At 41.8% G+C, this 27,944-nt stretch overlaps 1 protein-coding gene and 2 long non-coding RNA genes across 4 annotated transcripts in view; 1 reads left to right on the forward strand and 2 right to left on the reverse strand.

Annotated features, from left to right (window-relative positions):
- Positions 1 to 3,259, reverse strand: part of LOC111542971 — a 14,131-nt gene extending 10,872 nt beyond the window's left edge. Inside the window, exon 1 of the long non-coding RNA XR_002731711.3 lies at positions 1,377 to 3,259. This is a non-coding gene — a long non-coding RNA (uncharacterized LOC111542971). The remainder of the gene's footprint in view (positions 1 to 1,376) is intronic.
- SLC26A8 (solute carrier family 26 member 8) overlaps positions 1 to 27,944 on the forward strand; it is an 80,240-nt gene that overhangs the window by 22,820 nt on the left and 29,476 nt on the right. For both annotated transcript variants that reach the window (XM_023212633.2, XM_031935649.1), the window contains 7 exons: positions 2,866 to 2,982; positions 5,968 to 6,149; positions 9,197 to 9,361; positions 10,057 to 10,206; positions 18,845 to 18,927; positions 23,353 to 23,500; positions 25,297 to 25,410. In XM_023212633.2, coding sequence (XP_023068401.1) covers positions 2,866 to 2,982; positions 5,968 to 6,149; positions 9,197 to 9,361; positions 10,057 to 10,206; positions 18,845 to 18,927; positions 23,353 to 23,500; positions 25,297 to 25,410 — 959 coding nt within the window. The remainder of the gene's footprint in view (positions 1 to 2,865; positions 2,983 to 5,967; positions 6,150 to 9,196; positions 9,362 to 10,056; positions 10,207 to 18,844; positions 18,928 to 23,352; positions 23,501 to 25,296; positions 25,411 to 27,944) is intronic.
- LOC111542970 overlaps positions 8,890 to 27,944 on the reverse strand; it is a 22,999-nt gene continuing 3,944 nt past the window's right edge. The window contains exons 2-3 of the long non-coding RNA XR_002731710.3: positions 17,700 to 17,918; positions 8,890 to 9,453 (exon numbers count right to left, since the gene is read on the reverse strand). This is a non-coding gene — a long non-coding RNA (uncharacterized LOC111542970). The remainder of the gene's footprint in view (positions 9,454 to 17,699; positions 17,919 to 27,944) is intronic.

Consider the following 27,944-nt stretch of genomic DNA (forward strand, 5'->3'; position numbering starts at 1 on the left):
TGATGTAAAACACTTGGGTCTCTATACAGAAAAAAACATTTCAGGCCTTTACCTTACACCGTACACAAAAATCTATTCCTGGTTGATTAAAGACCTAAATGTAAAAGTTAAAACATAAAGGACATTTTGGAATAACATAAGAGAATATCTTTATGATCCTGAGGTAGAAAAAGGTTTCTTAAATAAGACACCGAAAGCAAAAGGAAAAGCCCAAGGGAAAAGACTGATCAATGTGAAGTAAGTACAGTTTAAGAATTCTATCTATTCAAAGCCACTGTGAAGTTTGAAAAGCGGCTAGGCACGGTGGTTCATGCCTGTAATTCCAGCACTTTGGGAGGCTGAGGTGAGTGAATCATTTGAGGTCAGGAGTTTGAGTCCAGCCTGGCCAACATGGCGAAACCCCGTCTCTACTAAAAATACAAAAATTAGCCAGGCATGGTGGCGTGCGCCTATAGTCCCAGCTACTCAGGAGGCTGAGGTGGGAGAATCACTCAAACAAGGAGGTGGAGGTTGCAGCAAGCCAAGATCAATCACCACTGTACTCCAGCCTGGGAGACAGAGCAAGATGCCATCTCAAAAAAAAAAAAAAAAAGATTGAAAAGCAAATCACAGAATGGGAGATACTTGCAAAACAATATACAACAAAGGATTTATTTGTAATATACATACTCCTATAAATCCATAAAAATAACTAGACAAGGGTGCTCAACATTATTAGTAATAACTAAAGCAGAAAATGAAATTGAAATGAATTATCACCATGCACACTAAAATTAAAAATCTGGCATATCATGTGCTAGCATAGATGTGGATAATGGGAACTGTCATACATTACTAGTGGTAGTATAAATTGCACAACTATTTGGAAAACAGTTTGGCATTATTTAATAAATGCCCCAGAAGCTGAAATTCAAGCTATATATTCTTGAGAAACTTGTAAATCTGTGTACCAGGAGACATGCACAAGAATATTCATAGCAATATTGTTCATAATAGTCCCAAACTGGAAACGAAGACAGGATACCGTGAACCCTGGAGACAAAGAGAATGGGAAGGTAGCAGCCTTGGATTCTGATGGCTTTTTAGTTTGGTTCCAGTCTCTGATGAGGTCTAACTGCCCTTTGCACCCTTTTAATAAATGTCCTATTTTGCTTCAGCTAATTTGAGTAGATTTTCTGTTTCTTGCAATCAATAGAGCCTTGCCTAGGGGACAAAAATGTGGTGAAGAAATCCTATAGATTACAAGAGACTTAAGAGACATATCAACCAATGTAAGGACCATATTTGGGTCCTGATTTAGACACACAGATTGTGAAACAAAGCACAACACGTAACAGCAAATAATTTTTTAAAGATCACCCCAAAACTCACCATACCTCTGGTTCAAGGTCTCTTGTGAGACTGCAGTTATCTCAAAGTTCTACTGAGGCTGGAGGATCTGCTTCCAGGCTCACTCATATGGCTGTTGGCAGGCCTGAGTTCCTCCCCATTCTGGCTTCTCCATATTCACAGCATGGCCGCTGGCAGGACCAACTATATGTGTTGGGCCCAATACAAAATAAAAACACAGGGACCTTAGTTCAAAAATTATTCAGAATTTCAAGACAGTGACAGCAAAGCATTAAACCAAGTGCAAAGTCCTTCTAAGCCTAGGACTCTGTCTTGACTGCATAGATTACAAACCTTTGAAGCTACCTCTGGTAGGTAGTGAATGAGAGAGCAACCAAGATGGAAACCAAAAGTCTTTTTGCAACCTAACCTCAGAAGTGACATCCTGTCATTTTTGTTATAGTCTATTCCTTAGAAACAAATTAGTAAGTCTATTCCACACTTAATGGGGAGGAAATTATGCAAGGGCAAGAATACCAATTGACCATTGTACATCATCTTACAGACCCTCTACCACAACAATCATTTGTAAGATAATCAGGGAAATTTGAACACTGAGTGGATAACGATGATATTGTACTAAAATTACAAGAGTATTATCATTTAGAGACACATACCAAAATATCTACAAATTAAATCATCAAATGCCTTGGATTTGCCTCAAAGTAATATAGGGTGAGAGAGGAGTAGGAGCATAGATTGGTTATGGGTTGACCATTGAAGTGGATGATGGGTGTATGGAATTCATTAAACTCTACTTTTGTATATGTTTGAAATGTCTTATAAAAAGGAGCCTTGCTTATCTAAGACAATAAACCACCTCACTAAATTCATCATTGAATTTAGATGAGTATATTGGTATGATGTAAATTGAGGACAGACTCTTAGGGAAGGAAATAGGGGCTTGAAGCATCAAAAGGATGACACTATGCCTGTTAGTCCATTTGCTTCAAAATTTCCAAATTCTCATGGTGCTTCTTAGAAAAGAAAGTATTAGAGAAGGAGCTGAAGGAAGAGACTGGAGTGACTGGCCTATGGAAGAGAACCAACACATACCAACTTCAAGTCAGTGAAGTGTGATTCTTGCCTTGCTCTCCAGTTTTATCTTCAGCCCTGGAGAATTCCCAGGGCCTGCTTGTGCTTGGCTAGGAATAAGGATGGGGCTGCTTTTGAGCTGTTGGAATTAGGGGTCTTATTGCTGTGGTATTTGCTTCACAAGTTTAGTATTAAGACCTATGTTTCAGCCTATGATATTGGATTGAAGTGTAAAAAGCATATGGCAAAATAGGAAGAGAAGCTAGGAATCAAAGCAGATAATAAAAAGTACTAATGAAGGACTATATGTCCAGAAATACTGTTACCACACTCAGTCAGCTATATACATGGATGATTTTTATTTTAAATATTCTTTACAGCTTTTATTTAAGGTGACTTTTAAAGCCAAGCTGCTTTTTCTTAAATTATCTTGTTTTTCAGGCCTGACACTTAGTTTGCTGGCAAGGCAACTGATTCCTCCTCTCAACATCGCTTATGCAGCTTTCTGTTCTTCAGTAATTTATGTAATTTTTGGATCATGTCATCAAATGTCCATTGGTGAGTTCAGCACTGAAATACACATGCGGTGGATGAAGTTTCCATCCTGATCATATATTTATTGCTAAGGAACCCAACATAAAACTATCTTTAAGATAGAAAGAAAGGAAGCAGGAGGTGGACATTCTATCCGTACAGTTAGTGTTCAGATTGTAGAAATAAATACTTCTAGTGTATCATTATTGTCACCACCAGAAAACAGGCCAGCAAGTTGTTTCCCAAAGAAATTAAAGGGTAGAGGTACTTTCCTTGAGAAATCACCACACATTGGCATCTGACTTCCCTCAACCCAGAAGATTCAGAATTGATTATGTCGGCCGGGCGCGGTGGCTCAAGCCTGTAATCCCAGCACTTTGGGAGGCCGAGACGGGCGGATCACAAGGTCAGGAGATCGAGACCATCCTGGCTAACACGGTGAAACCCCGTCTCTACTAAAAAATACAAAAAACTAGCTGGGCGAGGTGGCGGGCGCCTGTAGTCCCAGCTACTCGGGAGGCTGAGGCAGGAGAATGGCGTAAACCTGGGAGGTGGAGCTTGCAGTGAGCTGAGATCCGGCCACTGCACTCCAGCCTGGGCGACAGAGCGAGACTCCGTCTCAAAAAAAAAAAAAAAAAAAGAATTGATTATGTCAATACTCCTAGAGCAGATATTTCTTTCATCTGACCCATATTAACCAAACTCCATGGGCTGACTTGTAATACAGCAAGCCAGCTTATTAATTTACAATGAGAAAATGTTATCACAGTAATCAAAACACTGACATCCCTACGATAAGTACTTCCCTTCCCTGAGTCAAAAGTCCATCTACTAATTTATAATTAGAAATAACTTATTACAGAGGCCAGACTAATTAAAGGTCATAGAATCAGCACATTTACTTCACCTAGGTGAGCCTGCATAGAAATCAAATCACAAAACTCCCCCATAAGTTTAGAAGGTTATTGCCAATATTTACTCAGTGATGTGCCTTTTCCTAGATTTCTCCACTGAACTGACCAATCCACCAACATTTACCATTCTGAATGACACATTCTGTTTTTTTTGAGACGGAGTCTCGCTCTGTCACCCAGGCTGGAGTACAGTGGTGCTATCTCGGCTCACTGCAAGCTCCGCCTCCCAGGTTCATGCCATTCTCCTGCCTCAGCCTCCTGAGTAGCTGGGACTACAGGCGCCCGCCACCACATCCGACTAATTTTTTGTATTTTTAGTAGAGACGGGGTTTCACCGTGTTAGCCAGGATGGTCTCCATCTCCTGACCTTGTGATCCGCCCGCCTCGGCCTCCCAAAGTGCTGGGATTACAGGCATGAGCCACCGCGCCCGGCCGACACATTCTTTATATATGTTTTTATGTTCAGTCTGATTAACATCCCATCCTTCCAGATGTGAAGTGCTACTTTTTCTTTTTTAAGAATAGCTTGGCCGGGCACGGTGGCTCACGCCTGTAATCCCAGCACTTTGGGAGGCCAAGGCAAGTGGGTCATGAGGTCAGGAGTTTGAGACCAGCCTAGCTAACATAGTGAAACCCTGTCTCTACTAAAAATACAAAAATTAGCCGGGCATGGTGGCAGGTGCCTGTAGTCCCAGCTAGTCAGGAGGCTGAGACAGGAGAATAGCTTGAACCCAGGAGGCAGAGGTTGCAGCGAGCCAAGATTGTACCACTGCACTCCAGCTGGGCGACAGAGCAAGACTCCATCTCAAAAAAAACAAAAAAAGAATACCTCATGGCCAGGCATTGTGGCTCATGCCTGCAATCCCATCACTTTGGGAGGCCAAGGCAGGTGGATTACCTGAGGTCAGGAGTTTGAGACCAGCCTGGCCAACATGGTGAAACCCCATCTCTACTGAAAATAGAAAAAATTAGCTAGGCATAGTGGCTGGTGCCTGTAATCCCAGCTACCTGGGAGGCTGAGGCAGGAGAATTGCCTGAACCCGGGAGGCAGAGGTTGCAGTGAGCCGAGATCACACCACTGCACTCCAGCCTGGGCAGCAAGAGCAAAACTCCATCTCAAAATAAAACAATAAAAATAAAGAATAGCTCATGTCTTTATTCAATCCATTATGTGTTGATTTTACATTTGAACACCAAGAAAACAACTTTATTTCTATATTTCCAAGTTTCTGAGGAACCTCACAATCATTTCCAAATACTTATAATAAGGGTTGTTAGAAATTTATTTATGTTAGGTAAATTTAAAGTTAAGGTGTACCTTTGCTCTCATATGTGGTATGACAATATGAGGACTAAACAAAATAATGTTTGAAATAAGTTTAATTTACCTCAGTGTCAGTATTATTTTTCTTCCTATTGTTATTGATTGCTTCGTTTTCTTTTTTCTTTTTTTTTTTTTGAGATGGAGTTTTGCTCTTGTTGCCCGGGCTGGAGTGCAATCATGCCATCTCGGCTCACTGCAATCTCTACCTCCCAGGTTCAAGTAATTCTCCTGCCTCAGCCTCCTGAGTAGCTGGGATTACAGGCATGCGCCACTACACCCAGCTCGTTTTGTATTTTTAGTAGAGATGGGGTTTCTCCATGTTGGTCAGGCTGTTCTCAAACTCCTGACCTCAGGTGATCCACCTGCCTCAGCCTCCCAAAGTGCTGGGATTACAGGTGTGAGCCACCATGCCTGGCGATTGCTTTGTTTTCTAATATTTTCACTGCCATCTCACTTTTAACCTTCTCTAAGAGCAGACACAGTAGCTGAGCCTGACACCCATTTCAGTCAACTTCTCCATTCCACTCAACATGCCCATAATACAAAGAGACTGAATACCTAGACCACCACCATCTAAATTCCATGAGTTGGTCACAATATGTGGAGCCACAGTTCTCTTTCTCAATCTTTCTTACTTCTCAGTGGCCACTTTCAAATGAGAAAAGTTATTCAGATGAAGGACAAGCCAGAATTCAACCATACCTTGCTTTTGTCAGTATCAGTTTACCTGGACTTGAAACTTCACCTTCTGCCTAACATCTTCTTCCATAGGTTCCTTCTTTCTGGTGAGTGCTCTGCTGATCAATGTTCTGAAAGTCAGCCCATTCAACAGTGGTCACCTGGTCATGGGATCTTTCGTCAAGGATGAGTTTTCTGCCCCCTCCTACCTTATGGGCTATAATAAATCCTTGAGTGTGGTGGCAACCACAACTTTTCTGACTGGGATTATTCAGGTAGGATCTGAGTCTTCAAATCCCTGAAAAGGAACTGAATAAAGGGGCTATAAACAGACCCCTTCCTCATACTGCTCCTGTGATCCATTGTGATATACCTGGAACTGCAGTGATTGATTTTTTGAAAAATCAGAGGCTGTGTGAATAGGGTGTCTCCTTAGTGATAAATTTCTCTCTCTTCAGAAATCATCTACCACTGATTTAGGAGGAGATATTGAACATTCTCTTCAGTCCTTTCTCCTCTAAGACAAAGGGTCTAAGGGACGATGGTCCAGAGCAGTGGTCCCCAACCTTTTTGCAACCAGGGACCAGTTTCCTGGAAGACAGTTTTTCCACAAATGGCAGGTCAGGGCCAGGGAGGGTGGTGGTTTTGGGATAAAACTGCTTCACCTCAGATAACCAGGCATTTGGTTCTCAAAAGGAGCACGCAACCTAGATCCTTTGCATGTGCAGTTCACAATAGGGTTCGTGCTTCCCTGAGAATCTAATGCTGTGGCTGATCTGACAGAAGGCAGAGAGCTCAGGCAGTGATGCTTGCTTGCCCACTGCTCACCTCCTGCTGTGCAGCACCCGGTTCCTAACAGGCCACAAACCAGTGCCAGTACCGGTCCATGGCCCTGGGGGTTTGGGGACTGTTAGTCCAGAGTTCCCCTCCTGATCTTACCTTTTTAAAAATTGCTTCATATTCTTTTTTTTTTTTTTTTAGATGGAGTTTTGCTCTTGTCACCCAGGCTGGAGTGCAATGGGACAATTGTGGCTCACTGCAACCTCCACCTCCCAGGTTCAAGTGACTCTCCTGCCTCAGCCTCCCGAGTAGCTGAGATTATAGGTGCATGCCACCACACCCAGCAAATTTTTGTATTTTTAGTAGAGAAGGGGTTTCACCATGTTAGCCAGGCTGGTCTTGAACTCCTGACCTCAGGTGATCCACCCACCTCGGCCTCCCAAACTGTTGGGATTGCAGGCATGAGCCACTGTACCCGGCCAAAAATTACTTTATATTCCATCAATAAGAATAGCCTCATTTAGCTGGGCATGGTAGCATGTGCCTGTAGTCCCAGTTACTCAGGAGGCTGAGGTGGGAGGATCACTTGAGCCCAGGAGGTTGAGGCTGCAGTAAGCTGTGATCATGCCACTGCACTCCAGCCTGGGTGACACAGCGAGATCCTGTCTCCAAAATAATAATAATAATAATAATAATAATAATAATAATAATAATAATAATAATGGCCTCACAGGCTCACACACTATCTTTGGGTTAGTAAGCTTTAGAGTCAGATCTGGAATCCTTTTTCTGCATTGACAAGGACCACAGCTAAAGGACAATAATATGAATGACTCATTAAAATCTCAAAACTTATTTTGGCACTGTCTTTAATTTCCTCTGAGAGTCTATCACCAAAAGTTCACCCACTGAACTAAAGTCACATCTTCCAGGCTTACTTCTCTTTTTCTCAACTAACCCACTCTCTAGTTGATTTTCACTGATCTCCCCTGGGACTGTCTTTCATTAGGTAAAGATTTATTGGGTACCTACAAAGGCAGGCTATCAACGTGGGCAGACTCCAGCCCTGACACTATGAGCTGTGTGAACTTTGGTAAATTATTTTACCTTGGTGGGCCTCAGTTTCCTCATGTGTAAAGCAGGAATAATATTTGTTTTGCAGGGTTCTTAGGAGGATTAAGTGAAAAAAATGCATGCAAAGTATTTAGCCTAGAGCCTGTCACATAGTAAGCATCAATAAGTTATACTTAGTTGGCACAGAGAAATGAATTTGGTACTTTAACAGACCAAAAATTTAAAAAACAATATATAGTTTCCTGTAGTTAAAAAGTTTAATCTTGTGGGATAAGACAAAATACACAAGCAGCCTTTTAATTATCAAGGGGCCTCATGCTTTCTCTCTTCCTTCAAGCCTCAGCTTTTTTCATCTAAAAAAGGAAGAGGGCTGGGCATGGTGGCTCACATCTGCCTCAGCCTCCCCAACAGCTGGGACTACAGGCGCACGCTACCGCGCCCAGCTAATTTTTGTATTTTTAGTAGAGATGGTGTTTCACCATGTTGGCCAGGATGGTCTCCATCTCCTGACCTCGTGATCCACCCGCCTCGGCCTCCCAAAGTGCTGGGATTACAGGCATAAGCCACCACGCCTGGCTATAACATAAATTTTATATATGTATATTGACATGTAAAATACCTTTTTTATTTTTCTTCAGGATATGCATAATCCTGAAAACATAAATAAATTCAATTTAATCATTCTCAGTAAAGATAAGAGTCAAAGGCCAAGAAGTTTGAGCTCGATCCCATTGTTTTGGAATTATCTTCTCCTTTGTGAAAAGCTGCATTCCTCAGAGGAATGTTAACATCTCCTGAAAAGGGCTATCAAAGCTTCTAATGAAAGAGGTTTAAAAAGGCAAAGGCAGGCCAGGCACAGTGCTTTCATGCCTGTAATTCCAGGGTTTTGGGAGGCCAAAAAAGGAGAATCACTTGAGGTCAGGAGTTCGATACCAGCCTAGGTAACATAGCAAGATTCCCCATCTCTACGGAAAAAAAAAAAAAAAACAAACTTAGCTCAGTGGTGTGTGCATCTGTAGTCCCAGCTACTTGGGAAGCTGAAGCAGAGGATCCCTTGTGCCCAGGAGTTTGAGGTTACAGTGAGCTATGATTGCACTCCAGCCTGAGCAATAGAGTGAGATCCTGTCTCATGAATGAATAAATAGGCAAAGGTTTGTTCTGATCACCTTGTCCCTGTTTTCCCCAAGTCAACCTAGAGAGCAGTAGATTCCAGGGCAAGAACTTAAGTGAGCTGACTGCTCACAAAGAAGGAAAGGAGTAGTGTGGGCTAGCACTTGTCAGGAGCCTTTGATCAACACACAAGGACCCATGTTATCAACTTCTGTTCATTAAGGAAAGAGAGTTATAAGAGTTACCAAAGGGGCCTATCCTAACTTTTCTGTTGGAAATCCTTCTTTTCCTTGAGAGTGCCACTGGTGCCATTGCTGGATTGAAGACATTCTGCCCCACTCTGGTTTTCTCTTTGCAGCTAACAATGGGCGTATTGGGTTTGGGCTTCATTGCCACTTACCTTCCGGAGTCTGCAATGAGTGCTTACCTGGCTGCTGTGGCACTGCATATCATGCTGTCCCAGCTGACTTGCATCTTCGGGATTATGATTAGTTTCCATGCCGGTCCCATCTCCTTCTTCTATGTGAGTAATTTCAACTCTTACCCAGAGTTACAAATACCACTCCTCTTGCCTCCAAAGAGAGGTGGACCTCAGTGGGGAGACTCCTGCCCATTCTGAAAGGAGACACAGCCAATAGCAGCTTAGTCAAGAGGGTACTAGAAATATTTTCCTTTATTGGAGAATTAGGATCTTGATTAATTGCAGATGCCAGACCATGCTTTCAGTTGACTAACCATTTCAGTCAGCCTTTTAAACTATCATGATATATATTAAAATTTGACCTTTAAGATATTGTATATATCACAGTTCTTTTCATTACCTACCTTATAACAGACATATATTCTAAAACATCTAAAGGATATACAATACTAAGTAGTTCCTGAATGTAAGAATAGGGTAGGAGCTAAGCTACAGTATATTATTTGGGAAAACTAATAACTATTGGCTTATAAACAGAACTTCTACGGCCTGTTCATTATACTAAAACATACAGTGTATTCTCTCCTTGTCCTTATTGAACATTACTGTCCCTCTTTTTACAAAAATGGCCACCCCCACCATGCTTGCCCTCACTATTCTAGTAATGCCCATAAAGACCTTTGTACCCACAAACTCTACTTGGGGACTTCTTTTTGAGTTAATCTACAGTGTCCATTTCTAGACTTAGGCAATTACTATATCCCTTTCTAAGCCTCCGTAATTTTATTTTCTTTCAGGACATAATTAATTACTGTGTAGCTCTCCCAAAAGCTAATTCCACCAGCATTCTACTATTTCTAACTGTTGTTGTTGCTCTGCGAATCAACAAATGTATCAGAATTTCTTTCAATCAGTATCCCATTGAGTTTCCCATGGAATTATTTCTGGTAGGTGTTTTTGATGTCCCAAATTCATGGTTTACATAATTTTAATATTTAAAAAAAATGTTGAGTTGAATTGTGTAAAAGCTGAATACATTTAGTTTTCGATAGATGCTTATATTTGTGAAAACATGCGTATTTTCTTTTTCCAAAATATTTTGATACTATAGTTGACAAATAAAAATTGAATCTATAGTTTATGATGTGATATTTTGATATAGATACACATTATGAAATGTTTAAATCAAGTTTGTTTGTTTGTTTGTTTGTTTGTTTGACAGAGTCTTCCTCTGTTGCCCAGAATGGAGTGCAGTGGTGCAATCTTGGCTCACTGCAACCTCTGCCTCCCAGGTTCAAGCAATTCTCTTGCCTCAGCCTCCTGAGTAGCTGCAATTACAGGCGTGTGCCACAATGGCGAGCTAATTTTTGTATTTTTTAGTAGAGATAGGGTTTCACCATGTTGACCAGGCTGGTCTCAAACTCCTGACCTAAGGTGATCCGCCCACCTCGGCCTCCCAAAGTGCTGGGATTACAGGCGTGAGCCACCACGCCTGGCCTAATTATCATTTTTAATTTTTTTCACCTTGCATCCCTAGCAGCAGTTATTATTTTTGTTGTGAGAACATTTAAGATCTACTCTCAAGCAATTCCATTATTAACTATAGTCACAACAGCACAATCGATCTGCCTCACAAAATGCTTATTTCCAAGTACTTTTATCTATTGCCTTGTTCTCATAATATTTCAAAGATAAGGTTTTTTTCCCCTTGTGAAAGAAATACGGGCTCATTCTAAGTTTGAAAAACATAAGGAAGTTTTAAAAAGTGGTAGAGGAAAAGAAATTCCTATAGTTGCACCATCCAAAGTCAACTACTAGTGATACTTTAGTGTTTTCAGTTATTTACTCCTTTCTTCTCTCAGACACACATATGACAGGCCTAGCCTCAATGTTGGTGAATTTCCATCTTTTTCTACATAAATATTTTATTTTTATTTTAATGTAGTTGAAATCATACTGTTATTCAACTTCCATTCCTTCTCACTATGCTACAATAAGGAAATTGAGGCAGCTCATCCCTGGACTTGAACATAGGAGCACATCTAGATTAGAAGATGTCAGACTCAGAGGACCTTCCTAAAAAAATTAAAATAAAATGAAATCCAAGAATTGAGGCACAAGCAATCTCATATATAAACGATAAACAGACAAAGGGCCAAAGAACCAAGGAGGAAATGAACAGCCCTTTCCTATGGCTAAAACCAGATGCATTCACAAAGGAAACATACGATGTTCACGGAGAAACAACTGGAAGCTTTGAACATCTTGTTCAATAAGGACCCATACCCGAACCCCAGCCTTCAGAAAGAAATGGCCTCAAAAATGGACATGTATCCAACAGCACAGGTTTGACTCAAGAACCACAGAGCAGATGCTGGGTGCAGTGGCTCACACCTGTAATCCCAGCACTTTAGGAGGCCAAGGCAGGCAAATCACCTGAGGTCGGGAGTTCGAGACCAGCCTGACCAACATGGAGAAACCCTGTCTCTACTAAAAATACAAGATTAGCCAGTTGGGGTGGCACGTGCCTGTAATCCCAGCTACTCAGGAAGCTGAGGCAGGAGAATGGCATGAACCCAGGAGGCAGAGCTTGCAGTGAGCTGAGATAGCGCCACTGCACCCCAGCCTAGGCAAAAGAGAGAGACTCCATCTCAAAAGGAAAAAAAAAAAAAAGAACAAAACTCAAGCAAGCAAAATGCAAGCTTATTCAGCAAACACAATCTCAACAACAGCAATTAGCTGAGGATAAAGTCAAGACCAGTCCTTCCCAAGAAATACAGACATACCAGTCAAATCTCCTAACGATGCCTATCTTGTAGCCCTAGTTTATACAGATCACTGGGCACCCTGGTTGCGACTCACCTTATGCCCCAATGTTAAGGTCCCTACAGATGACTGTTGTCCACAAAACAGTTCATTTTGGCTACTGCCAAGATCCTAGAATATATTGCTTCTGCTTCTATCCCATTTTTGGAATCCTGATTTTATTCTCCATGCTTCAATTCTAATTGTTTTGACTGTTTACCTCTACAAAGTAGAGAGAGATTCTAGACACAAAATGTAACATACTGTAATGTGTGTAATGATTTCCTACAAGAGAGTACTTTTCAGCAATAAGGAACAAACTGGAGATAAACACACACACGTGTGTACAACATGGATGGATTTCAAAAACATTATGTAGCATGAAAGAAAAAAGACACAAAAGGCTACATACTGTATAATTCCATTACATAAATTCCTAGAGCAGGAAAAACTAATCTATCATGACAAAAAGATTAATGGCTGCCCACATGGAAAAATTAAATAGTAAGTGGTAGAAAACTAATTTATCAGGGTGATGGAAATGTTTCATGTGTTAATTAGGTGTTAATTAGGGTGGCAGTTACCTGGCATATAAATTCCTCAAACACATAGAACTGGCCAGGCGCGGTGGCTCATGCCTGTAATCCCAGCACTTTGGGAGTCCGAGGCGGGCGGATCGCGAGGTCAGGAGATTGAGATCATCCTGGCTAAAATGGTGAAACCCATCTCTACTAAAAATACAAAAACTTAGCCGGGCGAGGTGGCGAACGCCTATAGTCCCAGCTACTTGGGAGGCTGAGGCAGGAGAATGGCGTGAACCTGGGAGGCGGAGGTTGCAGTGAGCTGAGATCCCGCCACTGCACTCCAGCCTGGGTGACAGAGCAAGACTCCATCTCAAAAAAAAAAAAAAAATAGAACTTTATATCTAAAAGCTTTGCACTTTATTGTGTCTAAATTATACCTTCATAAAAATAAATATATATAACAAGGAAATTGAGGCAAACGAGATGTTAAATGTTTTTTCTAATCTATGTCATTAGTAAGTAGCAGAGCTAGGGCTCACTGTCTAATAATAATGTTTCTTGTTTCTTTTCTTTTCTTTTTTTTTTTTTTTTTGAGACAGAATCTTGTTCTGTCACCCAGGCTGGAGTGCAGTGGCGCGATCTCGGCCCACTGCAACCTCCACCTCCCAGATTCAAGCGATTCTCCTTCCTCAGCCTCCTGAGTAGCTGGGAGGCGCCCACCACCATGCCCAGCTGATTTTTATATTTTTAGTAGAGACGGGGGTTTCACCATGTTGGCCAGGCTGGTCTCGAACTCCTGACCTCAAGTGACCTGCCCACCTCAGCATCCCAAAGTGCCAGGATTACAGGCATGAGCCAACGCACCTGGCCTCTTGTTTCTTTTCTAAAATCTTCTGGTAAAATTTATATTTTACAGTTATAATTAATATTTTATCATGATAAAGATATTTTCATCAATAAAACTCAGATTTTCTAAGTCAGCATTTTTCATTTTAAGATTGCTGAATTCAGGGCCTGGCACGGTGGCTCACGCCTATAATCCCAGCACTTTGGGAGGCCAAGGCGGGCCGACCCGCTGAGGTCAGGAGTTCAAGACCAGCCTGGCCAACATGGAGAAACCTTGTCTCTACTAAAAATACAAAAAGTAGCCGGACATGGTGGTGTGTGCCTGTAATTCCAGCTACTCCAGAGGCTGAGGTAGGAGAATCACTTAACTCGCAGGGCGGAGGTCGCAGTGAGCCGAGATCATACCACTGCACTCGAGCCTGGGGCGACAGAGCGAGACTCCGTCTCAAAAAAAAAAAAAAAGAAAAAAAAAAAAAGATTTTTCAAAACCCTGAAGGCAGATCCAGCAATCCCACTATTGGGTATGTATCTAAAGGAAATGAAATCAGTATGTTGAGTAGATACCTGCACTCTCATGTTCGCTGCAGCACTATTTAAAACACCTAAGATGGAATCAGCCCAAGTGTTCATCAACAGATAAATGGATACATGTAGTATATACAGGTATTAGTTGACAGACATGTAACAAAAAATGATTTTTAAAAAATTGTGGTATACATATACAATGGAATACTATTCAGCCTATAGAAAAAAGGAAATCCTTCTGCTTAAAGACTGGGTATTTGGTTTTAAAAAATTAAAATAAAAAATAAAAAGAAGGAAATCTTGTCATTTGGGACAACGTGGATGAACCCAGAGGACATGTTAAGTGAAATAAGCCAGGCACAGAAAGACAAATACTGCATGATCTCATTTATATGTGGAATCTAAAAAGGTTGAACTCATTGAAGTGAAGAGTAGAATGGTGGTTACCAGGGGCTAGAGTTGCAGGAGAGTGGTGTGGGGAGATGTTGGCCAAAGGATACAAAATTTCAGTTTGATAAGAGGAATAATTTCAAGAGATCTGTCGTACAACATAGTAACTACAGTTAGTAACAATGTATCATATTCTTGAAAATTGCCAAGAGAGTAGATTTTAAGTGTTTTCACCACACCAAAAAAGATATGTAGGCATGGTAGCTCACACCTGTAATTTTGGCACTTTGGGAGGCCGAGGCGGGTGGATCACCTGAGGTCGGGAATTCAAGACCAGCCTGACCAACATGGAGAAACCCTGTTTCTACCAAAAATACAAAATTAGCTGGGTGTCGTGGCACATGCCTGTAATCCCAGCTACTTGGGAGACTGAGGCAGGAGAATCGCTTGAACCCAGGAGATGAATGTTGCAGTGAGCCGGGATTGCACCACTGCACTCCAGCCTGGGCAACAAGAGCAAAACTCCGTCTCAAAAAAAAAAAAAAAAAAGATGTATATGTGAAGTAATGCATATGTTAATAGCTCGATTCAGCCATGCCACAATGTGTATATACATATTTCAAAATAACATGTTATATATGACAAATATGTATGATTTTTATCTGTCAATTCTTAAAAACAAAACCCTGGATACAAATGGTGCTCTAGAGCTCAGGGAACAATGTGTATATGGAGTTTGTAGGGTGCAGTCAGAGGCAGCCTCTCCTTTTCATAGAACCCAGCCCAGCTCTGGCACCTTAGAAGGCTAAGTTTTGTAGTCACCAGCAGACAGCACCCATGAACAGACAGCAGCCCTCTTTTTTTTTTTTTTTTTTGAGACAGAGTCTTGCTCTGTCTCCCAAGCTGGAGTGCAGTGGCGCAATCTCAGCTCACTGCAGCCTCTGCCTCCCAGGTTCAAGCGATTCTCCTGCCTCAGCCTCCTGAGAAGCTGGGATTACAGGCACACACCACCATGCCTAGATAATTTTTGTATTTTTAGTAGAGACGGGGTTTCACCATGTTGGCCAGGATGGTCTCGATCTCTTGACCTCGTGATCCACCCACCTCGGCCTCCCAAAGGCTGGGATTACAGGCGTAAGCCACCATGCCCAGCCCTCTCTTAAGCGACATCAGCACCAAGGATCATGGTGATGTTCCTTCAAGCAGCCTGTAAACCCACATGTATCTGACACAGGTCTTAATCAATTTAGAAATTTGATTTTGCCAAGGTTAAGGAAGCCCCCGTGACACAGCCTCTGAAGGGAGGTCCTGACAACATGTGCCCAAGGTGGTCAGGGTACAGCTGATGCAGGAGAATGGCGTGAACTCGAGAGGCAGAGCTTGCAGTGAGCCAAGCTCACATTAGGGAGACACAATATATCCATCAATACCTGTAAGATTTACACTGGTTTGATCTGGAAGGGTGGGACAACTTGAAGGAGTGGGGGCTTCCATATCACAGGCAGATTTAAAATTTTTCTGATTGGTAATTGATAGAAAGAGTTATTATCAATAGAGATGAATGTCTGGGTTACAGTAAGGGGTTGTGGAGACCAAAGTTATGTCATGCAGATGCAGCCTACAAGTAGCAGGCTTCAAAGAGGATGGGTTGTAAATGTTTCTTATCAGACTTAAGGGTCTGTTTTGAGGTTACTGCTGGCTGACTTTTCCTGAATTCCAAAGGGGAGGAGGGATGTAATGAGGTATGTCTGACCCCTGCTTCAATCATGGCCTGAACTAGTTTTTTCAGGTTAACTTTGGAATTCCCCTGGCTAAGAGGTGGGGTCCATTCAGATGATTGGGACCTTAGAATTTTGTTTTTGGTTTACACAGCCTTGAAAGCAATCAACATGAATCAGAGTTATAAGGAAAGGAGAGAAGTGAGAGTGCAAAGAATGCTGTGGTTTGACTATGACTGACAGATTGGTTTGCGAGCCACAGTCAAGATATTGCTCTGGGGGCCAGGCTCAGTGGCTCACGCCTGTAATCCCAGCACTTTGGGAGGTGGAGGTGGGTGGACTGCTCGAGGTCAGGAGTTTAAGACCAGCCTAGCCAACATGGTGAAACCCCATCTCTACTAAAAAACAAAAAATTAGCTGGGCATAGTGGCGCATGCCTGTAGTCCTAGCTACTCAGGAGGCTGAGGCAGGAGAATTGCTTGAACCCAGGAGGCAGAGGTTGCAGTGAGCTGAGATTGCACCACTGCACTCCAGCCTGGTCAGCAGAGCAAGACTCTGTCTAAAAAATAAAAGAAGAAGAAAGAAGAAAGAAGAAGGAGGAGGAGAAGAAAAAAGAAAAGAAGAAAAAGAAAAGAAAAGAAGAAAAGGAAGGAAGGAAGAGAGGGAGGGAGGGTATATTCCTTTGGAGAATGCTATAAGTAATTACAATGCCCCATGAGGTGAGGTAGGGGAGGAAACAGAGGTCCGGCAATAAAATAGGTGAAGGCTTAGAATAATTGCAATTTAGGCATTAACCTTTTTGTGACCTACTTTGTGCTCACAGGCTATTGAAGCCTGCAATACACTACCTATACACATGTCAAGTCAAGTGATGGGGACACAGTTTCTGTCACATAGCAGGGATTAGAGATGCAGGTTAGAACTAGAAAAAGACCTCCCTCTTACCCCTAGCAGTGAGGAAAATGAGAGAGGGAGGATGGAGGCACCCATGGTCTACGGTCTAAAATGCCTCTCACAGCACCCACGAAGAAACTACTAATGTTTAGATGTGCTGGAGGAAACTGCACACATCTATCAATCTGTCCTTAAGAGAGCAGATTCAGCCAGGTGCAATGGCTCACACTTGTAATCCCAGCACTTTGGGAGTCCAAGGTAGGAGGATCACCTGAGGTCAGGAATTCAAGACCAGCCTGGCCAACCTGGTGAAACCCCATCTCTACTAAAAAATTAGCCAGGTGTCGTGGCACATGCCTGTAATCCCAGCTACTTAGGAAGCTGAGGCATGAGAATCGCTTGAACCCAGGAGGCAGAGGTTGCAGTGAGCTGAGATTGCACCACTGCACTCCAGCCTGGGCAACAAGAGCAAAACTCCCTCTCAAAAAAAAAAAAAAAAAAAAAAAGAGCAGACTCAATATTTAGGAAAATTTTCAAGGCAACAACTGAGATCCAGGTAGACTATACTGGTAATTCAAGAGACCCTTGGCTATAAGAAATTATACACACTATATGTTCATAATTTATGTGTATTTAAGCTGTATAGCAAACAAAGTAACAATAGTTGTCTTTGGATGAGTTATTTCTGTTTTTCAATGTTTCATATTTACTTCATTTTTCTCTGTGAGCAAATATTACCTTTATACTGGAAATAAGAGTTCCTTGCCATACTTGTCATACTTCTTGCCTCTTAACTATATGGAAACCAAGACTCTTCTTCTCTGATCCAAGCTGTAATCCAGATTCTTCCTTCCATTCTAATCTGTAGACTTCCTAGGGGTATTGGTCTGATAACAGTATCACAGGTTAGCCAACTACTGTCCTGTTCAGCGTCTGGTTGAATTCCTGCAGTAGATGCTGGGGAAAGATGTATGTGTTAGTAGGAAGAATGGGATAAAGCAACTGTATAACTGCTATTTTAAAACCTAGGAATTGAGGTGTCTTGTCTCCGGTTTAATCTGCATCAATGCAGAGTCTTTATAAGCTATAACAGCTGCTAGGTTGTCTCTTTTCCCTCTAATTAAAAGTCAGGGACTAAAGGGAGAATTGCCATTTTTAGAAGTAAATGAAAGCGGGGGGAAAGCAGGTACTTGCTTTGCTACAGAACTTTTTCTTTGTGCAATTAAATGTTGCTCCATATTATTAAGGGTTAATCATGTTTCTCTCTTCATATACTTCAACAAGCCCCTGAAAGGCATATCTGTATTACTACAATGTACCTGGAACTAAAAGCTTTTGAAACTGAAAAGTTGATACAGCCATTATCTGAAAACATGTTTATATTAATCTAGATGTTTAAAGTTGGTGGGGAGATTCCCCACTTCCTGATACACTCTGAAATACACATCTCTTTATTTAAAGAGGAGCAAAGAGACAGGTATTTTCCAAGTCATTCTGTATTTAAATGGATCAATCTCACTGAAAGCCATTGAGATTCAAAGATATTAAATATTAAAACAAGAAAAAATAAATAGAGTTGGTGGGGATACAGAAGTTCATGGCATCCATTTGTTCCCATCACGTGTCACAGACCAAGTTGTTTTGCACTCTGGCTACAATGCTGAAAAGAGCTTAGAGAACCAAAAGCTTCGGGAAAGATCTCTAATGCCTGCCTTGCTCCGCTGAACTAGCCACGCCTCTCTCTCCAACTTGCATGCGTAGGGACTGCTGCCTGTTTCATTTTCTGTCCTGCCAGAGGCTATGGGCAACTCTGCTACTGGAAGCGATGCACTATATTTAGGTAATCATATGCCACCCCCCCTTTTTTTTTTTACCCCCTACAGATTATTGGCTTCACTGTGATTGCAAACAAGATAAGCATGGCCACAGAAACCAGCCAGACGCTTATTGACATGATTCCTTATAGGTCAGTAATTCCACTCTTCAAGATTGCATTTCTCTTTCTGATACCCTCTCTTGGCCTCTGACCACACAGCCTGATTGATATTTTCTACTAGCAGTCTCTGGCCAAAGCAAAATTCATTTTAGAACACAGAGGTTCATGAAAGGAGAAGGGCTAGGGACAACTCCTTGGGTCTTCTCTGGTCAGCCTCTGTCTCTCTTATAGTTGAGCCAGTCCCCTTATTCAGGAAAACTGTTATATGCACTGAATACCAGAGAATCTCATGTGTTTTTTAAATAGCACATGATAGGCCTTCTGAACTACCATACCTCTCTGATTAATTCTCAAGGAGCGGACAAGAGATGCCTCGGTTTTTCTAGCCTCTCTCCTGTGGCTCTGTGTTCAGAAGATGAACGTTCCTTCTGCCTTCACAAACTTAGACTAAATTGATGCCCTACTTTTATTTATGTATTTATTTTTGACACCGGGTCTCATTCTGTTGCCTAGGCTAGAGTGCAGTGAGCAATCATGGCTCACTGCAGCCTTGAATTCGCAGGCTCCAGTGATCCTCCCACCTCAGCTCTCTGAGTAGCTCGGACCACAGGCGTGCACTGCCACGCCCCGCTAATTTTTTGCATTTTTAGTAGAGACAGCATTTTGAATGTTGCTTAGGTTGGTCTCAAAATCCTGGGCTCAAGCAATCCTCCTGCCTCGGCCTCCTATAGTGCTGGGATTTCAGGCGTGAGCCACGGTGCCCGGCTAGAATTGATGCCCTTGAGCAACATTATTTTCTTACTCTGGGTAGAAAGTGATCTTCAAATGGCCTGGCATATGGAGTTCTTAAGGACTCACAATCAATTTACATTATAATTCTTACCAGTGACTATGAGGCACGGCTCTTGCTTCTGTTAGGAAATTATTTTTTTTACCCTTAATCAGATGAATCACATTAGCTAAGAAAGGCAATATACTGCAGTTTCTTGACTCACAGGGAGGCTTTTGAAGAGCATTGCCCATTTCCTCACGTTGTATAATAAGGAATCCTGTAAAGAGTGAAGCCTACTTGCTAAACTCCAGGATCACAAAATGTAGGCTTTTATTTTTTTTTTTCTTTTTGAGACCAGTCTTGCTCTGTCACCCAGGCTGCAGTGCAATGGCACCATCTCAGCTCACTGCAACCTCCGCCTCCCAGATTCAAGTGATTCTCCTGCTCAGCCTCCTGAGTAGCTGGAATTACAGGTGCCTGCCACCATGACTGGCTAATGTTTGTATTTTTTGTAGAGACAGGGTTTTACCATGTTAGCCAGGCTAATCTTGAACTCCTGGATCAGGTGTTCCTCCTACCTCCACCTCCCAAAGTGCTGGGATTACAGGCGTGAGTCACCACACCTGGGCAAATGTAGGCTATTTTGACACAACCAGTTTGAACTAGTCTCATATCCTACCCAGTTCTCAATGAAATCTGATGATGGCTGAATCAACTTGAAATTCCAGTCAATTAAAAAATGTGGGCAGACACCACCTAGGTACTAGGGAATACAAAGATAAGCAAGACACGGTCTCCGTCCTCAGGAAAAAGAAAATAATAACAACAGTGGGACTGACACTTTACATATTTGTATTATTTCATTTGCTCCCCACAGTAATGCTTTGAGGTAGATATTGTCTTCTTTTTTAAGCTAAGGAAACTAAGGCTTCCCATGTTTAAATTACTTAGCACATTGCTCCTCTGTGGCAGAGCTACCATTTGAACATATTTCTCCTTAATTCCAAAGTCTATAATTACAACCACTCTGTTATACTTACACAATATGCTTCTGTTATCGATGACTTCAAAACCACACAGCCAGGCTGGGCACAGAGACTCATGACTGTAATACCAGCACTTTGGGAGGCTGAGGCAGGTGGATCACTTGAGGTCAGGAGTTCGAGACCAGCCTGGCCAACATGGTGAAACTCCGTCTCTACTAAAAATACAAAAACTAGCTGGGCATAGTGGTGTGTGCCTGTAATCACAGCTACTTGGGAGGCTAAGGCAGGAGAATCACTTGAACCAGGGAGTTGGAGGTTGCAGTAAGCCAGGATCAAGCCAGGATCCAGCCTGAGCAATAGACGGAGACTATCTCAAAAAGTAAAAAAGAAAAAAGAAAAAACCCACACAGCCAAGTTTCACTTATCTCTTATCATAAAATTCAAAAGTACAGATGGACAAGTGAGCATTTCAAAAGTCTAATTTTAAGTGTTGCTTTGAGCTTTCTCTTTTATTATGTATTTATCCAGGGTTGCTAGAGAATAGTAAGATTGGACAATTTAAGTTAGCTCCTGCTGTGTCCATGTTCCCTTTTAACCTCATTTGCTAACAAGAATTGAATGTTACAGAGAACAGAAAGGAAAAACAGTATTTTATGTTGTTATCATACTAAACATTCAAGCTTTACTAATATAGATTGGGGTAGTAAATTACATTTACTGTGTACCTCTTTGGGACAGCCACATTCTTACCTAGCTTCTTAAAAAGACAAAAAGGTGGAATTTGATAACTTAAATAACTACCTCTAAGCATTCAGTTATGCTTCTACTTAGCTAATTACTGGGAAAATGCAAAGGAACTTGTAAGTTATAAATTATAAACAAGGAATTAAAATAGACAGTAGGGCCAGACGCAGTGGCTGATGCCTGTAATCCCAGCACTGTGGGAGGCTGAGGCAGGCGAATTACTTGAGCTCAGGATTTCAAGACCAACCTGGGCAACATGGTGGGGATTCTGTTTCTCAAAAAAAAAAAAAAAAAAAAAAAAAAGATTAGCCAGGTGTGGTGGCATGCATCTGAAATCCTAGCTACTTGGAAGGCTGAGGTGGGAGGATTTATTGAGGAAGGCTGAGGCTGCAGTGAGCCATGATCACGCCACTGCACTCCAGCCTGGGTGATACAGCAAGACCTGGTCTCAGTACAAAAAAAAAAAGAAGTTGAAGAAGAAAAGAAGAAGACATAGTTGGATGGTGAAGAAAATGATATTTAGCACTTCGAGGTGCTAAAAGTTAATTCTTTCTACTCAAAAATAAAATTTAAAATGTAAGAACTAATAAGAAATTTTAATTAGATAAGGGATTATTTGCTTTGTGGAAATAGATATCACAAAATTTCTTCTAAAATAATTTTCCTAAGAGTATTTACATGATTCATTTTATTGAATTTGGATTTTTATATAATTTATCAAAAGGAAATCAACTGTTGAGGCATACATACTTGTCTTTGATGAATGATTAAAGATAATCAAAAGAACGAATAAGCATTTCAAGTAGAAAACCTTATCTAAAACACTTAGATATTTTTTCTGACTTAGAAAGTAATCTAGAGAAATAAAAAAGGAAGCATATTTGTGCTTCCAGATTTGACTTAAAGAATTACGCCAGTATGGATCTATGGAAAAACACTACTCCCCCCAAATCATCAAGATTTCTTTTTCCTTCTATAGTCTGTTAATATTGTGCTTGATTTCTGACTGTTAAACTAATGCTTCATTCTGGAATAAACCCCACTTGATCATAGTGTATTATCCTTTTATATATTGACTTGCTAAAATGATAAGAATTTTTGCATTTATGTTTATGAAGGATATTGGCCTGAGTTTTGTTTTTCGGGTTTTTTTGTTTGTTTGTTTGTTTTGTTTTTCTTGTGCTATCTGTGTCTGGTTTTAGTGTCCGAGTATATTGATTTTTTTTTTTTTTTTGAGACTGAGTCTTACTCTATCACCCAGGCTGGAGTGCAGTGGTGCGATCTCTGCTCACTGCAACCTCCGCCTCCTGGGTGCAAGAGATTCTTGTGCCTCAGCCTCCAGAGTAGCTGGTATTACAGGTGCACACCACCACACCTGGCTAATTTTTTGTATTTTCAGTAGAGACAGGGTTTCACCATGTTGGTCAGGCTGGTCTCGAACTCCTGACTGACCTCAAGTTATCCACCCACCTCGGCCTCCCAAAGTGCTGGGATTGCAGGCGTGAGTCACCATACCCAGCCATATGTTGACATTATAGAAAGACTTGGAAAGTATTGCCTCATATTCAACTTCTGGAAGAGATTCTATAAAATAGGCATCATGTCTTCCTTAAATATCCACCTATTGTTCACCTATTGGTATGGTCTCAAACAGTATCAAGAAACCATTTTTCATGAATCTTTAAGGTTTTGTCTGTTCTGCTTATTGTCATTGCTACCTGGCAAACACACTGAACTACAAGACATAACAGCATGTTCTCTCAATGGCTTTCATAACGTGGCTTGGTTTGCTGGCAGTTTTGGCAGGCTGCTGCCTCAATCACTCCACTTGTCCCTATTGTCATTAAAAAAAAAAAAAAAAAAAATCAGGACGGCCCAATATTAGAATAGAGTGGTGGAGATACCAAGAAAGGATTCCTCCTATCCAGAAATAATTCCACTATTCTATTCCAGCTTCCTGTTTCCTGTAATACCAGATTTCAGCCTTCTTCCCAAGATAATTTTACAAGCCATCTCCTTATCTTTAGTGAGCTCCTTTCTGCTCATATTTCTGGGCAAGAAGATTGCCAGTCTTCACAACTACAGTGTCAATTCCAACCAGGTGAGAGGACTATTACTTTCTCTGATCCTTAACTCTTTGCTCTTTAATCAAAGCCTTCTGCCAACATGAAGGCTGGAGTCTTTTTTAACTGAAGAGCCACTTGGACCATGATTTGGACAGTAATCACAAAGGATTTTTGAGAGGTGAGGGATACTTAACTTTGAGACCACTTGAATTAACCTGAGTATTATTGCCCTAGAACAGATATGGTACAGAAAGTCCAGAAAATTATGGCATCATGTTGTTAAGTTAGGAGAGTTTCACCTTTCTTAATTTTAGCTTGCTTTCTACCAAGTCCTCCAACCACATACTGAGGTGCAATAAGAAATGCTGCAGAACATCCTATAAAAAGCCAGGGTTGGGCCAGGCACGGTGGCTCACGCCTGTAATCCCAGCACTTTGGGAGGCCAAGGCGGGCAGATTACGAGGTCAGGAGATCGAGACCATCCTGGCTAACACGGTGAAACCTAGTCTCTACTACAAAATAAAAATAAAATTAAAAATTAAAAAATTAACCAGGCGGGGTGGCAGGTGCCTGTAGTCCCAGCTACTTGGGAGGCTGAGGCAGGAGAATGGCGTGAACCCAGGAGGCGGAGCTTGCAGTGAGCCGAGATCACACCACTGCACTCCAGCCTGGGCGACAGAGTGATACTCCATCTCAACAACAACAACAACAACAGCAACAACAGCAAAGCGAGGGCTGCTAATATCATACAGTTGGCCTCCCAGAAATAGTTTTTGTCTTTTAGGGAAAATCTTCAACTACTCTGAATTTGGCCTTTTCCCTAGAACTCAAGAGGGAAATATGGAAGCAACGGGTATTCCAATATGACCTTTATTTGTTTTGTTTTGAGACGGAGTTTTGCTCTTGTTGCCCAGGCTGGAGTGCAATGGCATGATCTTGGCTCACTGCAACCTCCACCTCCCGGGTTCAAGCGATTCTCCTGCCTCAGCCACCCAAGTAGCGGGGATTACAGGCGCTCACCACCATGCCCACCTAATTTTTGTATCTTTAGTAGAGATGAGGGTTCACCATGTTGACCAGGCTGGTCTTGAACTCCTGACCTCATGATCTGCCTGCCTCGGCCTCCCAAAGTGCTGGGATTACAGGTGTGATCCACTGCACCCAGCCAAATTTGACCTTTAGGTTAGTACATAAGGCAGGGAGAATAGCATTATGCTTCTCCCTGTCATCCTAAGTCCTGGTCATCACTTGAAAGAGAATAAAAATGCCAGAGTCTCATTTTCTCACCTTGAAAAAGCACTTTCCTTGTGATGACTAGCTAAAATGACGATTCAGTTTAATCAAGAAAATCAGATGTGCCATCCTTTCGTTCTTTCTCTTTTATTTTTATTTTTATTTTTATGTTTTGAGACAGTTTCACTCATATTGCCCAGGCTGGAGTGCAGTAGTGCAATCTTGGCTCACCACAACCTCCACCTCTCAGGTTCAAGCGATTCTCCTGCCTCAGCCTCCTGAGTAGCTGGGATTACAGGCATGCGCTACTAAGCCTGGCAAATTTTCTATTTTTAGTAGAGATGGGGTTTCTCCATGTTGGTCAGGCTGGTCTCGAACTCCCAATCTCAGGTGATTCACCAGCCTCAGCTTCCCAAAGTGCTGAGCTTATAGGCGTGAGCCACCTCGCCTAGCCTAATAATATTTCAATCTGTTATTTCAAGTGATGCAAACAACCCTATCTTCATGTAAAAAAATAAACCATATGCCTTCAACTCAAAATAAAATCAGCATTCTTCAACAAAGAGGGGGGCCTAAAGCATCTGCCATTTCTTTACAGGACTTAATAGCCATAGGCCTTTGCAATGTCGTCAGTTCATTTTTCAGATCTTGTGTGTTTACTGGTGCTGTTGCTAGGACTATTATCCAGGATAAATCTGGAGGAAGACAACAGGTATGTTGAAATACAATTTGATCTCTACTACATAAACATATTCTTATCAATTCATATGTATATTCAGAGTAGGGAATTAAATGAGTTTAATCTTGTTGCTGTTTTAATGTTATACTTAATGGGAAAGACCTCTGGGAAGAATTTGGATTCCATGCTTGCCTTAATTTTTGCTCAGATTTTGTCTTAAAAGTTACTTGTCAATGTGGAACTTGAAAGCCATTTTCTCTTTCTTCTTCTTTTTTTTTTTTTTTTTTTTTTTGAGACGGAGTCTCACTCTGTCACCCAGGCTGGAGTGCAGTGGTGCGATCTCAGCTCACTGCAAGCTCCGCCTCCTGGGTTCACGCCATTCTCCTGCCTCAGCCTCCGAAGTAGCTGGGACTACAGGCACCCACCACTGTGCCCGGCTAAATTTTTTGTATTTTTAGTAGAGACGGGGTTTCACCGTGTTAGCCAGGATGGTCTCAATCTCCTGACCCTGTGATCCACCTGCCTTAGCCTCCCAAAGTGCTGGGATTACAGGTGTGAGCCACTGTGCCCGGCCGAAAGCCATTTTCTGTAGAAATATTATATGTGAGAGGTTTCCATATATTAGCCCACAAAACCCCACTTTCCATGTAACATACCTAAAGGGTAAGAATATTTTAGGTAAACTGGCCAGGTGTGGTGGCTCACACCTGTAATACCAACACTTTGGAAGGCCAAAGAGGGTGGATCACTTGAGGTTAGGAGTTTGAGACCAGCCTGGTTAACACGGTGAAACCCCGTCTCTACTAGAAGTAAAAAAAAAAAAATTAGCTGGGTGTTGTGGCGCACGCATACAATTTCAGCTACCCAGGAGGCTGGCACAGGAGAATCACTGAACCTAGGAGGCAGAGGTTGCAATGAGCTGAGATGGTGCCACTGCACTCCAGCCTGGGTGGCAGAATGAGATTCTGTCTCAAAAGAAAAAAAAAAAACGAGTATTTCTGGTAAACTTACCATCATCTGCTAATGTTTTCCCCCACTATGGGAAGATGCATTCTCACACCTAGTCTGGAAAAGCCATAATACAACTCTACACACCTGGCAGCAAACCAAAAATTTTCCTGGCTTCCTCAAAAGGGCATGGCAAGGGGCTTTCATGACAAGAAGTCGGGTCTTTGTCTAGCAGAGCCCAGAGAATGTGTAATTGTTCTACTTTTGTATAAGAGAAAATTATCTAGGTCAGATTTTCTGCGGGTATTCTGAGTCAGTAAACTAAATGTTGTAGGTATGTGTTAAGCGTAACACAGAGAAAATGGTGGTCGAAAAGACTGTAGAGGCAAAGTGTCTAACTGCAGGCATGAAATTTTATAAGTCTAATGTTTATGAGTTTTGTTTTTGTTTTTGGTTTTGTTTTTGTTTTGAGACACAGTCTTGCTCTGTCGCCCAGGCTGGAGTGCAGTGACGCGATCTCGGCTCACTGCAACCTCCACTTCCCAGGCTCAAGTGATTTTCCTGCCTCAGCCTCCCAAGTAGCTGGGATTACAGGCATCTGCCATGATGTCCAGCTAATTTTTGCATTTTTAGCAGAGTTGGAGTTTTACTATGTTGGCCAGGCTGGTCTTGAACTCTTGAACTCAAGTGATCTGCCAGCCTTGGCTTCCCAAAGTACAGGGATTACAGGTGTGAACTACCGCGCCCAGCCCAGTGTTCATGAGTTTTGAACTGACTAGATAAAATTACAACATGCTAACCTGAGAGGTGTCCCATCTCAACTTTGTAGCATGACAAAATGTCAGAGAGCTATCAGAATTGAAACTGAGGTTGCCCAGGGAATGAGTCAGCATTCAGAGGCCAGAGAAACAGTGGCAGAGGTCAAAGACAAGCTTCTGCAGAAATATAGTAAAAGGTGTAGCCATGGTCAGAAACGAATGTGTCAGCAGAATGAACAGTCAACTTTCACATGGAAAGACAGTGTCATAGTTCATGGGCAAATATGTGGTGAAGCATAAGGTAAAAGCTAATACAAGTCAGAAAGATTAGGCAGGGGTGAGAGCATGGGTATAGAGCAGGGGTGTCCAATCTTTTGGCTTCCCTGGCCCCATTGGAAGAAGCAGAATTGTCTTGGGCCACACATAAAATGCACTAACTCTAATGACAGCTGATAAGCTAAAAAAAAAAAAAAAAAAAAAAAAAAGCAAAAACACTTTATAATATTTTAAGAAAGTTTCTGAATTTGTGTTGGGCTGCATCCAAAGCTGTCCTGGGCCACATGTGGCCCTCAGGCCTCAGGTTAGACAAGTTTGGTCTAGAAGAAGACTACATTGTACCACTTTATGTGGACTAAGTTTTGTTTGTCACAGAGCTTCTTCTGGATACATTGGCCTTTTCCACTACTGATTAACAGACAGAGAAATTTGGGCTATGTCCAAAAGAAGAGTGTCTGTACAAGCATGCAAAAACTCTGGAGTCAAAGAGACTCCAAGAAGACTGGAGAGCTTTGTAAGAAGAAATGGAAATGGCTATCCCCAGAGATTAGTTCCACTAACTTTTTTTTTTTTTTTTTTTTTTTT

The sequence above is a fragment of the Piliocolobus tephrosceles genome, chromosome 5, assembly GCF_002776525.5.
Source record: "Piliocolobus tephrosceles isolate RC106 chromosome 5, ASM277652v3, whole genome shotgun sequence".
Lineage (NCBI taxonomy): Eukaryota > Metazoa > Chordata > Mammalia > Primates > Cercopithecidae > Piliocolobus > Piliocolobus tephrosceles.